Below are 12,239 nucleotides of genomic sequence, written 5' to 3' on the forward strand. Positions count from 1 at the left end.
CAGTCAGCACAATTCCTATCAAACGACCGGCAAGAGGTCGGCTTTGACTGCTGCAAGAAAGTTCTGCTTCCTCGGCTGCTTCGGTGAACCGTACAATTAGAGCTCACTAGAGCTCTAAAAGAGTTTTAGAGTGTTTTAGTACCTTCGAGCATAATCTGTTTCTATTATTTCTTGTCACGAAAAGCCATTCGAGCGAGCAAAAAAATGGCGAAACGCAAACTATTATTAAAAAGACACAAACTTTCACATTAAATGCTTCAAACTTCGATCGAGAGCAAAAAAAACTACAGTAGGTTAACGATTTTAGTTTAAAACAAACAGTTGTTTTAACAAATATTCCACTTGTTGTTTTTTTTCTGAAAACAATAAGGTCAAGCAGACAAGAAGGTGCTGAAAGAGGAATAACACAGGTAACCAACTCTGCAAAAAAGAAGAGAGAAGTGGAACTAAATTGAAAACTCTATAAGCACAGTTATTATTCGTAGCATACAACCGAATCAACAAGACATAAAACATCTAGAGAAGTTTCACAGTATAATCATGATTATCATCACGAAAGAACAGCCAAATAATTCCATTTTCGAATACCGTCGAATATCAAATATTCGGTCCCCGCAAACATTTGTTGAAATTGTTTTCCTCTGCAATAGACACGAATACGAGCATCAATCAGAATCCGAATCTAAAATGCAACAAACGTTACCATCTTTTAACAAATATATACATTTATTGTAAATTCAGGGACTCACCAATCTTGGTCTTTGACTTGGAGGCCTAAAACACAGCATATTTTGATTCAACTGATCATTATCATATTTCTGTTAGACAATGCGAATCAAAATTTCATCACGAATATGTACTTAAGCGCCGAGTCGATATGTACCAACACAAGTCAGCATTTAGCGCTCTAGCTGATATGATTAGACACATTTAAGCAAAACTTAAGTCAAATCATTTGGTAGGAATGACGAGGAGAATGAAAGAATTCTCTGATTTCTTTGTAGGATCTATATCAAATGTTAACCTAAGCTACTGCCGCATGTGAGAAAAACAAATTTGAAGAACAAGAAGGCAGTGGTTTTTCCATTAGGTTTGCGAAAGAGCAAAAATAATAGGTATGAAAATTCAGCTGGCTTAAATCTCGTTATTTATTCCTTATTATTCCACTTTATCAAAAAATCGGCATTTGATTTGCAGTTCTTCTGGACTGCAATGGTCTACAGTTTCGACAAAAGCTGGACAAAATCTTAGTAAACAATTTGGAAAAATTCTGGTTCAAACAATGCACACGTACCGCAGCGGCATCTTCTTTGTCAGATTCCGCATCTCCAGCTGTTGAAGAGTCTGAGTCCAGTCGCATTTTCTTCTTAGCTGGACCGTCACCCCCATCAGCACTAAAACAGCAAATACTCAGTACCATACACTCCCAAGTATCCCTGGTCAGCGATGACAACAAAGTCGAGAGTTTAACAATCCTAATTTGTAATACTACAAAAACTTAAACATAGCCGGTAAATTGCCGGAAAATAGCCTTCCCTGACGCGCTTGACGCACATTGCGCTCGAAACAGAAAAAGAAAAAATTAAGAAAAATTGACAGAATTGTTAAAAGTGCTCTTATTTGGTGTGCAAATTCTGCATATTCGGCTGGATTCTAAAATTCCACTTAATTCCGCTTCAAAACTGAATGCAATTAAACAAAATACTAATGCCATTTAGCAATCGCTTTAATGAACTTTTATAACCTAATGCAATATGACTTAATGACAGGGCTTCAGATACTTAACCCATTTTTGATTCTGCTCTAATGACGACCGTATTCACTCCAATACGCAATTCAAACATAGCCGCAATTCAAGCATATATGTTTGGCACAACTTAGATGCACACTATTGACCTTTAATTAGTAAATGTTCATAAAATTTAAGTTCCATATGTGAGTTCAGAAGTCATTTTTTGAGTGAGGTAAGTCACGCAATTGACCTAAAAGCAGAAATGACGTTACGAACATGAATTTTAACTACAAAGCAATAGAAGTCACTGAAGTCTTTGAAAAAAAAACAATTCCAAGAAGTCAGGATAAGACGAAAAAATCTGCTAGGCGAAGTAAGAAAAACAGGACCCCAATAATAGCCACCTGGAACTACTGACGCGGCTATTAATGAGTGAAACAATTTAAAATGCATTCAATTGAAACAGTGAGTGAGGTAAGTCAGAAGTCAAACGTGAAAATTGTGACTTATGTAAAACGAAAAACGTGATCAAAATGTAAAGCGAATTAAGAAAATATAACAGGATAAGTCCTGACGTATAATTCAAAGAATTTTCATTGACTAAACAAAAAACTAGACTTAGAACGGAATATGAGTGAATTGGAAAAACCATTTCTAAAAAAAATCAGATAAAATGAAAAAAAAACAGAAAATCAATGTCAAAATGCCGCATGTGAACAAAAAACCTTTAACGAGAAATGAAAATTTGGTTCAAACAAAACACTAGGCTTAGAATGAACTATGAATGGATTGGGGAAACCATTTAGAAAAAAATCCTATCCAAAAATCGAAAAATCACAAAAAATATAAGTGAAATTGCCGCAAGTGAACAAAAAACCGCTAGCGAGCAACCGAATTTTTGTTCAAACACCGTTTTCTCACTCTACTTTAAAATTAGAGCAAAAAAAATTAACACCGCAAAACCACTCGCTTTTTGCTCCACTTCCTGTTTCGGCGTGACCAAAATCACTACTCCAATTTGACTTCAAAAATCATGAAAATAAGCGAACAGATCTTAAAAAAAGACAGCGCTCCAATACAATTCATATTCTTTGAATTATAAAAAACATAACAGGACAAGTCCTGACCTACATTTCAAAAAATTTTAATTGACTAAACAAAAACTAGACCTGAAGTGGACTATACATGGATTGGGAAAACTATTAAGAAAAACAATTATTCAGAAAAACAATCAAAACGCCGCAAAGCCACTCGCTTTTTCGCTCCATTTCCTTTTTCGGTGCGACCAAAATCACTACTACAATTTGACTTCAAAAATCATGAAAATCCAAGTAAGCCATATCTTTTCAATTTGTACTTACTTCGTATCAGGAGATGGAGGTGATTTGGACGCAATAGGAGCCGACTTCTTCTTGCCACCTTTGTCATCGTCAGAGTCGTCGTCTGATGAGGAAATATACGCTTTGGATTTAACTTTTGCTTTCTAAACACAACAACATCATTCCTATATCAATAGTTCTTTTCAAATATTTTCTCAAAGAAATTTCAAACTTAATTTTTTATTTGTCCCACTTCTGAAATTTCACAAGCACGTATAAGCTTTTTTTGTCTTTGATGTCATTTTTTTTGTCTTTGATGTATAAGCTTTTTTGACTTCTAAGACTCCCAGTAAACAATGCACTGAAACTTAAAATGCTTAAGTCTTATCTCAGTGTATCTTTATTTGATCATCGTTTCACAAAACCGTTAATCAATCATTCGTTCGAAATATAAGCACCCCACTGATGAAGAGAAAATAAATTTAACTGCGTCACACTTAGGATGGTGTGAGTGAAGTGCATAAGTGTGCGGACTGACCTGTTTAGCAGACATGTACTCGTCTGTGACAGCGAGTCTCTGTTTCTTAACCTTCTCGTACACCTTGGCATTCTGGAAGAACTCCTCGTCATCTATGAAGTCGTTCAGATCCTCCAACTCCTCCTTCGTCATCTTCCTCCTATCAAAAATTATATGCATATAATACCTGATGCTTGAACATGAAAGAATTTAACCTAACGGTAATGTTTGTGAATTCACATCTTTTTCTTCCGAATTTGTCTTTGAGAAATAAATAAAACTACTGACTAACATCTGAGAGCAGTGTTCAGTGCGTCCGATAATAATGATGAGATCGGAACAAAAAAGGTTATCTTTTATTGAAACTTTAAGCCTTTCCATAGAATTTCACCTACGCTGCTATATGAAGGTTATCATGGTAAGATTCAAGTAAAATTTCTTTAGCTTATTTTTTTAGAATAAGCTTAGAAGCGAATTTCTGTACTCATAGAATGCAATTTTATCATTCCGGTCTAAGCTCTTTATAGACGTTACAAGCTCAGCTTAAAAACTAACTTTACACACAACCCGCAAGTGGAACTAAAATTAAAAATTTCTATCAAAATTGACGATATTATAAGAACTTTATATTAAAGCAAAACTCCAATCAGCTTTCACTTATAGATGTGATAGAATCTAGTGACCTTCATGTCCGCACTCAATGAATCGTAAAATCACCGTCCCATTCACCTTATAACTATTTGCAATAAACGCCCTCTAATTTCTATAGCTTTCCAAAAACATTCAACTACAGTAGACTCAATAATCAAATTCACAGAAAGATGTGCTCAAATGATGGTGGTGCTGTATCAGTCCAATTGTAATTTCAAGCAGTCAAACTGAATTTTGAAGGTTCATTAACAGAGCAAATTAACAACTTTAGTAGAGTTTAAAAACTCGATGCGCTTCAGCCAAACAACCGAATGGGACGATTTCTGAATTAAATTCATTTATCTTATAACTTTACCTGTAGTTCTCGCTTCCAGGCTTCTTCCTATCACCCTTTGAACCACCACCTCCGCCTCCGCTTCGTTCTCCTCTGTTTCTTGGTCTTGGCTTACCCGAGGATCCACCAGCCTCATCTCCGCTGCTGTAAATGTCGTAATTCTTCTTGGCCTTAGACTTGGGTTTCTTAGTCGGCTCATCTGTCGGGATTTCTCCAATTACATTCACAAGGTTCTTCGTTTTCTCCAAAAAGGACTGTCGTTTTTGGAGCAACTCTTGTGCTTCTTGCTCTCGCTTCAGCCGTTTTTCTTCCTAAAGACAGTTGGCAGTAAAAAAAAAGAACATAGCCGGCAGACTGACGTAATAACGGTGAAATAGACTGTTGTGCCGTATAATATAGATAAAAATGAGATGTAAATTGAAACGTTATTGTCGCCGCTCCAAAAGCTATCTAAAAAACATTCAGCGATAGATTAATAAAGCATGTTAAACTTCATTCAGCATATGAGTTTCTTTGACCTTTAACTAATTCAAACTAAACTTAAGTTTCAAAGTGCTAAAGTTATTTTATTGAGTTAGGTACGTCACAGAAGATCATATACAAATGACCTAAAAATTTTGGCTAAAGAGTGAGAAATTACATCACACGCAAAAACGCCGTTAGTGCGAGGAAAAGTCATTCCGACAACTTGATTTCTACAGCTTTGCTGTGTAAAGAAAATTAAAACGAAAAGACAAAGAAACAAAGTCCTGAAATATTTCAAAGAATTTCCATTGCCTAAACAAAAAATCAGACGAAGTATGGATTATGAATGGATTGGAAAACAATTCAGAAAAAAAACGAAAAAAAATTGAAGTCAAATAGCCGCATGTGAACAAAAACCACAATCGAGAAAGCGAACTTTTGTTCAAACACCGTTTTATCGCTTTACTTTAAAATGAAAGTGAAACAAAGTCACGCCACTTGTTTTTAAAATGAAATGTAAAATAAACATAGTCAACGAATGAACAAAAAGTGTCTGTGACGTCATATGGTCGTAACAAAAATCATGACGACGAAATGAAAAAAAAACCAAGAGAAGGCCAATAATAGCCCCAGCTATCGCTGTGCGGCTATTAAAAAACTAATGATCAAAAGGCAATCATTGCGGCATAAAAAATGCTCAGCTACAGATTAAACCATTTTGTTATCCACGAGAGAATGCTTTAAAGTTGAAATGTATAATAAACATAGTCGGCAGATTGCAAGAAAATAGCCGCGATAGACGCTTGCGGCCTTCCATGGAACTGAAACAAATAAGAAATAAGATAGACAGGTTGACCACCAGTAATTGAGTAGACCACTAGACTTATTGGGTTAGAATCGGGCTGTCATTTTCATGAGAGCCACATATGCTCTATAGGTGAAAAAACCCTAATAGAGCCTTTTCAAAATTATTATTAGAAATAAAAAAACTCAAGACTCTTATACTCAAGAATTAGTAGTAATAGGGTGAGCAAGTCACCCCGGGGGGGGGGGGGGGTGTAGACCCCATGTATTAAGATAGGGTATAGGAGTAATTTTTGAGAGAGGGTCTACACTAATGTATTAAGATAGGGTATAGGCGTACATGTATTAAGATTAGTAATAGCGGGCGCCACGTATTAGTTATAGCGGCCGCCACGTATTAAGATTAGGAATAGCCACCGCAACGTATTAAGATTAGGAATAGCCGCCGCAACGTATTAAGATTAGGAATAGCCGCCGCAACGTATTAAGATTAGGAATAGCCGCCGCAACGTTTTAAGATTAGGAATAGCCGCCGCAACGTATTAAGATCAGGAAAAGCCGCCGCAACGTATTAAGATTAGGAATAGCCGCCGCAACGTTTTAAGATTAGGAATAGCCGCCGCAACGTATTAAGATTAGGAATAGCCGCCGCAACGTATTAAGATTAGGAATAGCCGCCGCAACGTATTAAGATTAGGAATAGCCGCCGCAACGTATTAAGATTAAGTATAGGGACCAGGGTATTAGTAGTATAGTGTGAGTAGATCAGCCGCATTTTTGGGAGCCGGTCATTGGCCTTTCCGCGCAGGGAATTGTACAGGCGGGGAATTGTACAGGCAGCGCGCGCGGGAATTGTACAGGCGGGAAATTGTACAGGTAGCGGGAATTAACGGATAATTCCCCTCGCAGTAAATTTCAACATGTTTATTGGTATAACCAGCGCAATGTATTAAGATTAGGTATAGCCGCCGCAATGTATTAAGATTAGGTATAGCCGCCGCAATGTATTAAGATTAGGTATAGCCGCCGCAATGTATTAAGATTAGGTATAGCCGCCGCAATGTATTAAGATTAGGTATAGTCGCCGCAATGTATTAAGATTAGGTATAGCCGCTGCAATGTATTAAGATTAGGTATAGTCGCCGCAATGTATTAAGATTAGGTATAGCCGCCGCAATGTATTAAGATTAGGTATAGCCGCCGCAATGTATTAAGATTAGGTATAGCCGCCGCAATGTATTAAGATTAGGTATAGCCGCCGCAATGTATTAAGATTAGGTATAGTCGCCGCAATGTATTAAGATTAGGTATAGCCGCTGCAATGTATTAAGATTAGGTATAGCCGCCGCAATGTATTAAGATTAGGTATAGCCGCCGCAATGTATTAAGATTAGGTATAGTCGCCGCAATGTATTAAGATTAGGTATAGCCGCTGCAATGTATTAAGATTAGGTATAGCCGCCGCAATGTATTAAGATTAGGTATAGTCGCCGCAATGTATTAAGATTAGGTATAGCCGCCGCAATGTGTTAAGATTAGGTATAGTCGCCGCAATGTATTAAGATTAGGTATAGCCGCTGCAATGTATTAAGATTAGGTATAGTCGCCGCAATGTATTAAGATTAGTTATAGCCGCCGCAATGTATTAAGATTAGGTATAGCCGACCCTAAATAGCAAGATGGCGCAGCGGAAGCGTGCTGGGCTCATAACCCAGAGGTCGGTAGATCGAAACTACCTCTTGCTGATCTGGCATTGTCACAGTACTAGTGGACTTTTACGCGCTCATAACATGGAAAAAAGTTAAATAAAAGAAAAAATTGAATTAATAAGTACAAAATAACAGACACAGTACAAATTAAGCACATGCAAATACAAATTTAATCAAACGTTTACATGATGATAGTACAAAAGAAAAGAGTATTAAAGTACATTTAGCCGAGTAGTTAATAAAGTCGACAACAAAAATTTGAGTAACTAACGAAGAATTAAGGAATTTAGAAAAAAATTACTGCCGACTTTATTACACTTCGACTTATTTTACATTAAATTTATCTAATTACATATAATTACTTATAAAGTTTAAAACATGAACGTCATGAACCTTGTTCAGTTTTGTTTGAAAAAATTTAAATAGTTGAAATGCTGCAAATATTGTGTAAAATCCACACAAATTATCAGTTTTCTGAACTGGTTGTTGTATCATTTTCTGATACTTTTTATTCAAAAATTTGTATTTTGTGATTGGACGAGCCAAAGAATCAGCATAGTAATAAGTTCGATTGAGTCGAGCAATCATTATCCAATGCTCTCCAGCTTCACTGCTCGGAGAAGTGTTGATGATAGCAAAACTGAATGTGGGTAGCCTTGGAACACAATCTGCTGGAAACGATCCAATATAGCGGTATTTGAGTTCTGGGATTCGTTCAATAATCTGTCTCAGGGAAGTGTTATCCATGACAAACAATTTTTCTCTGCTTTATTTCGCAAGTACCATTAACACACGGATTTCTAACTGTACAGTCAAGCTGAAAAGACTCATTCTCTTCATAAAAGCAACAATCATTGGACTTTTTACCTTGCTCTAATAAAAGGTTGCTTGACTTTTTAATTTTGTCAACAGAATTGTTATGGGATTTGGGGTAGAATAAAATAATTATAAAAAGAAGTACAAGAAAAATTAGGAGAGGAACGTAAACAAAAAAGTTTGAATTAATTCGCCCCCAGTTAACGTCCATTTTAAGAAATTATTTGGTGAAGAGAATGGCAACTGGGTGACGATAATATATAACCCAAAAATGTTCCAATGCAGAATGCAATGATGTAAAACCCATAAAAAACTGAAAAAAATATGAAAAAATTTTCGTTAACGCAAAAATCTTCAGACATTTTTAGCAACCGTTCCGAACTGATCAATTTTAACAGTGGACATCCTTTGTCCTAGAACAATTAATTCTGTCACGCTTCTTAGCGGGCGGTCGAAAAACATTTCTAATCGGATACTTTCACCGCTGAGCTCAGGATAATGAATACTTTCTCCAGCATCTTGAAGTGAAGTGAGATCAAATACAAGCACGTAATGGTTCTGAAATAGATTATGTGGTAACGCGGGAATCTCTTCGTTAAAATTCATTGCTTTCATTGTTGTTACATATGCCCTACAGTCATTGGTTGTATCAACTGATACTATAGCTCTACCTCCTCGAACAATTCTTAGTTCTCGTAAACCAAATTTCTGATAATTGAAAGGATTTTCTTGAAAATGTCCTGTGAATGCTGAATTTGTGTTCATCGCAATAGCTACTCTTCTGATTGGAGCATTGTTAAAAACATTTTCCTGAATAAACTGGTTCTGTCCTGAAGGAATAATAAATGTGCGTGCAATTGTTTCCATAAAGTTGTAACAAGCAGGTTGATGAGTTAATTGATATTTGATAGTCTGGTGATACACTTCGTTAACAACAACACGTCTTGTAAACAGGGAACAGTCAAGAACTTTAAGGGAGACGTGAGGATTGTAGGAGATCATGTAAAAATTGGGTCTTGCACGAATCAATTTCAGTCTAACTTTTGTATTTGGAAGCAGTAACTTTTCACATTGGAACAAATCAATTGCTAATTTACCGTAATAAGTAGTTCCATTTTTCAGCAAAAGTTCTTCCTCTCGATCTATAAAAGGGCTTTTCTCAAAATCGCTGGGTTCTTTTTCAAATTCATATCCATGACAAGCGAAAATACCTTCATTATTTCTTGTGGAAGCGTTAAATTCATTGGAAATTAAAGCTTTGTGTCCATAGAGACCATTTGAGTTGTAAACCTGTTGATTGTTCAGATACACCTCACAGTTGGAGAAGAGCGAGTGCAATAAATTGTTGACGTGAGTTAGATAATGTAAATCATCATCTGTGAAAGACATTCCCATATCTGCTTTTCCATGCTCGTATTTTTTCATAAAGTCATCAAACAATCTTCCCTTTTGTAATCCAACTTTGATTTGAAGGTGGATATCTCTCATATCAAGATATATGCTTCTATCTGTTTCAAACTCGAACTCAATGCTGCTTTCATCCAATGAAGTACTGGGATAAACTTCTTGAACGTGAGAAGATTCAATTGGTAGAAAAACAGGAATTTTGTCAAAAATTTTGTCAAAAGCAAGAGTTCGTAAAGTGACCATAACGAAAGTTGCTATCGTTTGTTGATCTAGTATTCATTTTAGCTTAGAAAAAATATCTCTTCTAGTTCGACGACGTCGACTGGTTTTTGGGGTAATTCTTCGAATTATGCGCCGTTTCCTAATTTTTCCACCACCTAGCTGTTTACGTAATGTTTTCTTTCCAACATCTGCAGCCACAGATTTGAATTTTTTCTTTCCAGTTAGAACATTTCCAATTTCTGGTGCAGCTATATCAAGCAAATCAGCACCAACTCTTTTTGCTGCTGGGACAACATATCTCCTCAAGAATGGAAAAGCTGTCCTCCCAATTGTTTGTGCTAACGCTCCGAATCCTCTTCCCCTCTGTCTTGAATAACCACGAAAATACGGTAAATCACTATCAGCAACCATTTTCTACAACTTTAAATCTAAAAATGATTGTCAGAAGTTTTTCTAAACATTAGTACCGCTCTTGTCACACCAACAGAGTTGAAAGGAACTTTTTCACCATAAGAGTCCCGGAGCTCGAGTTTTATGCTGTGGAATGAGTTTTTTAGAATTTTTTTAAATTGTAAGTTTGGAAAATTTTGATAATTCATGTATTGTCCCGTTGAGATGATATCTCCATTCTTAACTTTTGATATAAACGGAATGCATCGTAAAAGAGCAGCTTTTGTATCACCCACAATATTGTATTCAACAATATCACTATATATCATTAAGGTGTGTATTCGTACAATGTCATAAGGAAACTTGGGAAAATGTGGACCACCACCACTCATGAAAACACCCATACCATAAACAGCTTCTTCGCATCCAAAGACATGACAAAGATCGGCACTAAAAACGACAAGTAAAGAGTTCTGATTTGGAAGACTCAAAGAAATTCGCTGTGTAATTTTGTTAACGTGTAACTTGATGGGCGTTTTTTCATATTTTTCACGTTCCTGAATTTTTCTATTCATTTCATTGACAATATCAGAGATCGAGGGGTATAGACCTGGATCAAGTGTGTAATAATCCGATGGTTTTGTATCTGGTGTTGCTTCATCTAGATAGAAGAATTTACCCTCTGTTATGTTTTGGTACAAGGAAGGATACGACAGTTCTGTTATCGCTACCTCCCATTCTCCATCAAGATTAATTTGTTCAGGTAGAAAATTCGTGAAAGAACTTAGTGTATTGTTTGGGTAACAATCAAACGACGCATTGGAAACCAACTCAACAGTGAAAGAACTCATCTTTAAATGATACACTTTGAAAGCTCTTGTTCATAAAATTTACCTAGAATTTCATCACCTTGTTCTCCACAAAGGTTATAGGTTGGCGGTTTAAAAGTAGCAACTTTAACAATTTTGAATATTTCATTTGTGAACTGTGATTTATAACCTTTTCTGAATGGAATATCTTTTTTTGATATACGAACATTTTCACCAACTTTAAAACGTGGTCGTTTATATTGGTTAATTGGGTTTCTGTAAAAAATTGACAAAAAGTCTTTGTTTGTTATATTTTTTGGAGCTTTACCTGTTGAGCGATTAACTCTTGTGTTCATAGTTTTGACAAAGGAATCCATTTTTCTCATGTATTTATCACCATTTTCTTCCATATAGCGATAAATGTTTTTCAGGGATTTAATGGCTCGTTCTGCTACAGCAGCTTTCGTTTCACTTCTAGTATAGTAAATTTTAATTTTCTTGTCCATACAAAATTTTTGAAACTCACCACTAAACTCTGTTCCCTGGTCAACCCATACTTTCGCGGGCATACTTTTTTTACGCAACATTTTTTTGAAAGCTACAACTGCATCGGTAGAGTACTTTGACTTCATTGGTTGCACACGAACAAAGCGAGAAAAGACGTCAACACATACTAATAAATACTTCACTCCATTATTAGTATCCGATAATTTATCCATAAAAGCTAGATCGAGACACCAGATCTCATTGATTCGCTTAGCAAATGCTGGTAATCTTTTGAAATGTCGTGTTGCATGACGATACTTTCTGTAGGAATCTTTACTGTGTAGAAAGTAGGCAACTTTCTTTTTGGATAACCCACTTGCCTTTTGTAGATTTTTAATTGATCCATATGCGGCTTTTCCATCTCTATACAGCCTTTGTAGCTTGGCTTTTTCAGATTTTGAAAGGAATCCAGCTCCCTCTGTCTTTGCTTTTGGCAGCTTTGTTTATTACTTTTTGCGGATTTATTTCGGTAGCATCAAGTATTGTGTAATATATGTCGGGAAAATCAACGTTCTTTC

The 12,239-nt window shown here is 36.1% G+C and overlaps 1 protein-coding gene across 1 annotated transcript in view; it reads right to left on the reverse strand.

Annotated features, from left to right (window-relative positions):
• Positions 1-435: 435 nt before the first annotated feature.
• Positions 436-12,239, reverse strand: part of LOC142344887 (RNA polymerase-associated protein CTR9 homolog) — a 75,580-nt gene continuing 63,776 nt past the window's right edge. Inside the window, exons 17-22 of the mRNA XM_075396930.1 lie at positions 4,575-4,864; positions 3,590-3,728; positions 3,094-3,215; positions 1,295-1,394; positions 750-774; positions 436-682 (exon numbers count right to left, since the gene is read on the reverse strand). Coding sequence (XP_075253045.1) covers positions 666-682; positions 750-774; positions 1,295-1,394; positions 3,094-3,215; positions 3,590-3,728; positions 4,575-4,864 — 693 coding nt within the window. The 3' untranslated portion in view covers positions 436-665. The remainder of the gene's footprint in view (positions 683-749; positions 775-1,294; positions 1,395-3,093; positions 3,216-3,589; positions 3,729-4,574; positions 4,865-12,239) is intronic.

This window comes from Convolutriloba macropyga, chromosome 8 (genome assembly GCF_964194025.1).
Source record: "Convolutriloba macropyga chromosome 8, txConMacr16.3, whole genome shotgun sequence".
Classification (NCBI taxonomy): domain Eukaryota; kingdom Metazoa; phylum Xenacoelomorpha; order Acoela; family Convolutidae; genus Convolutriloba; species Convolutriloba macropyga.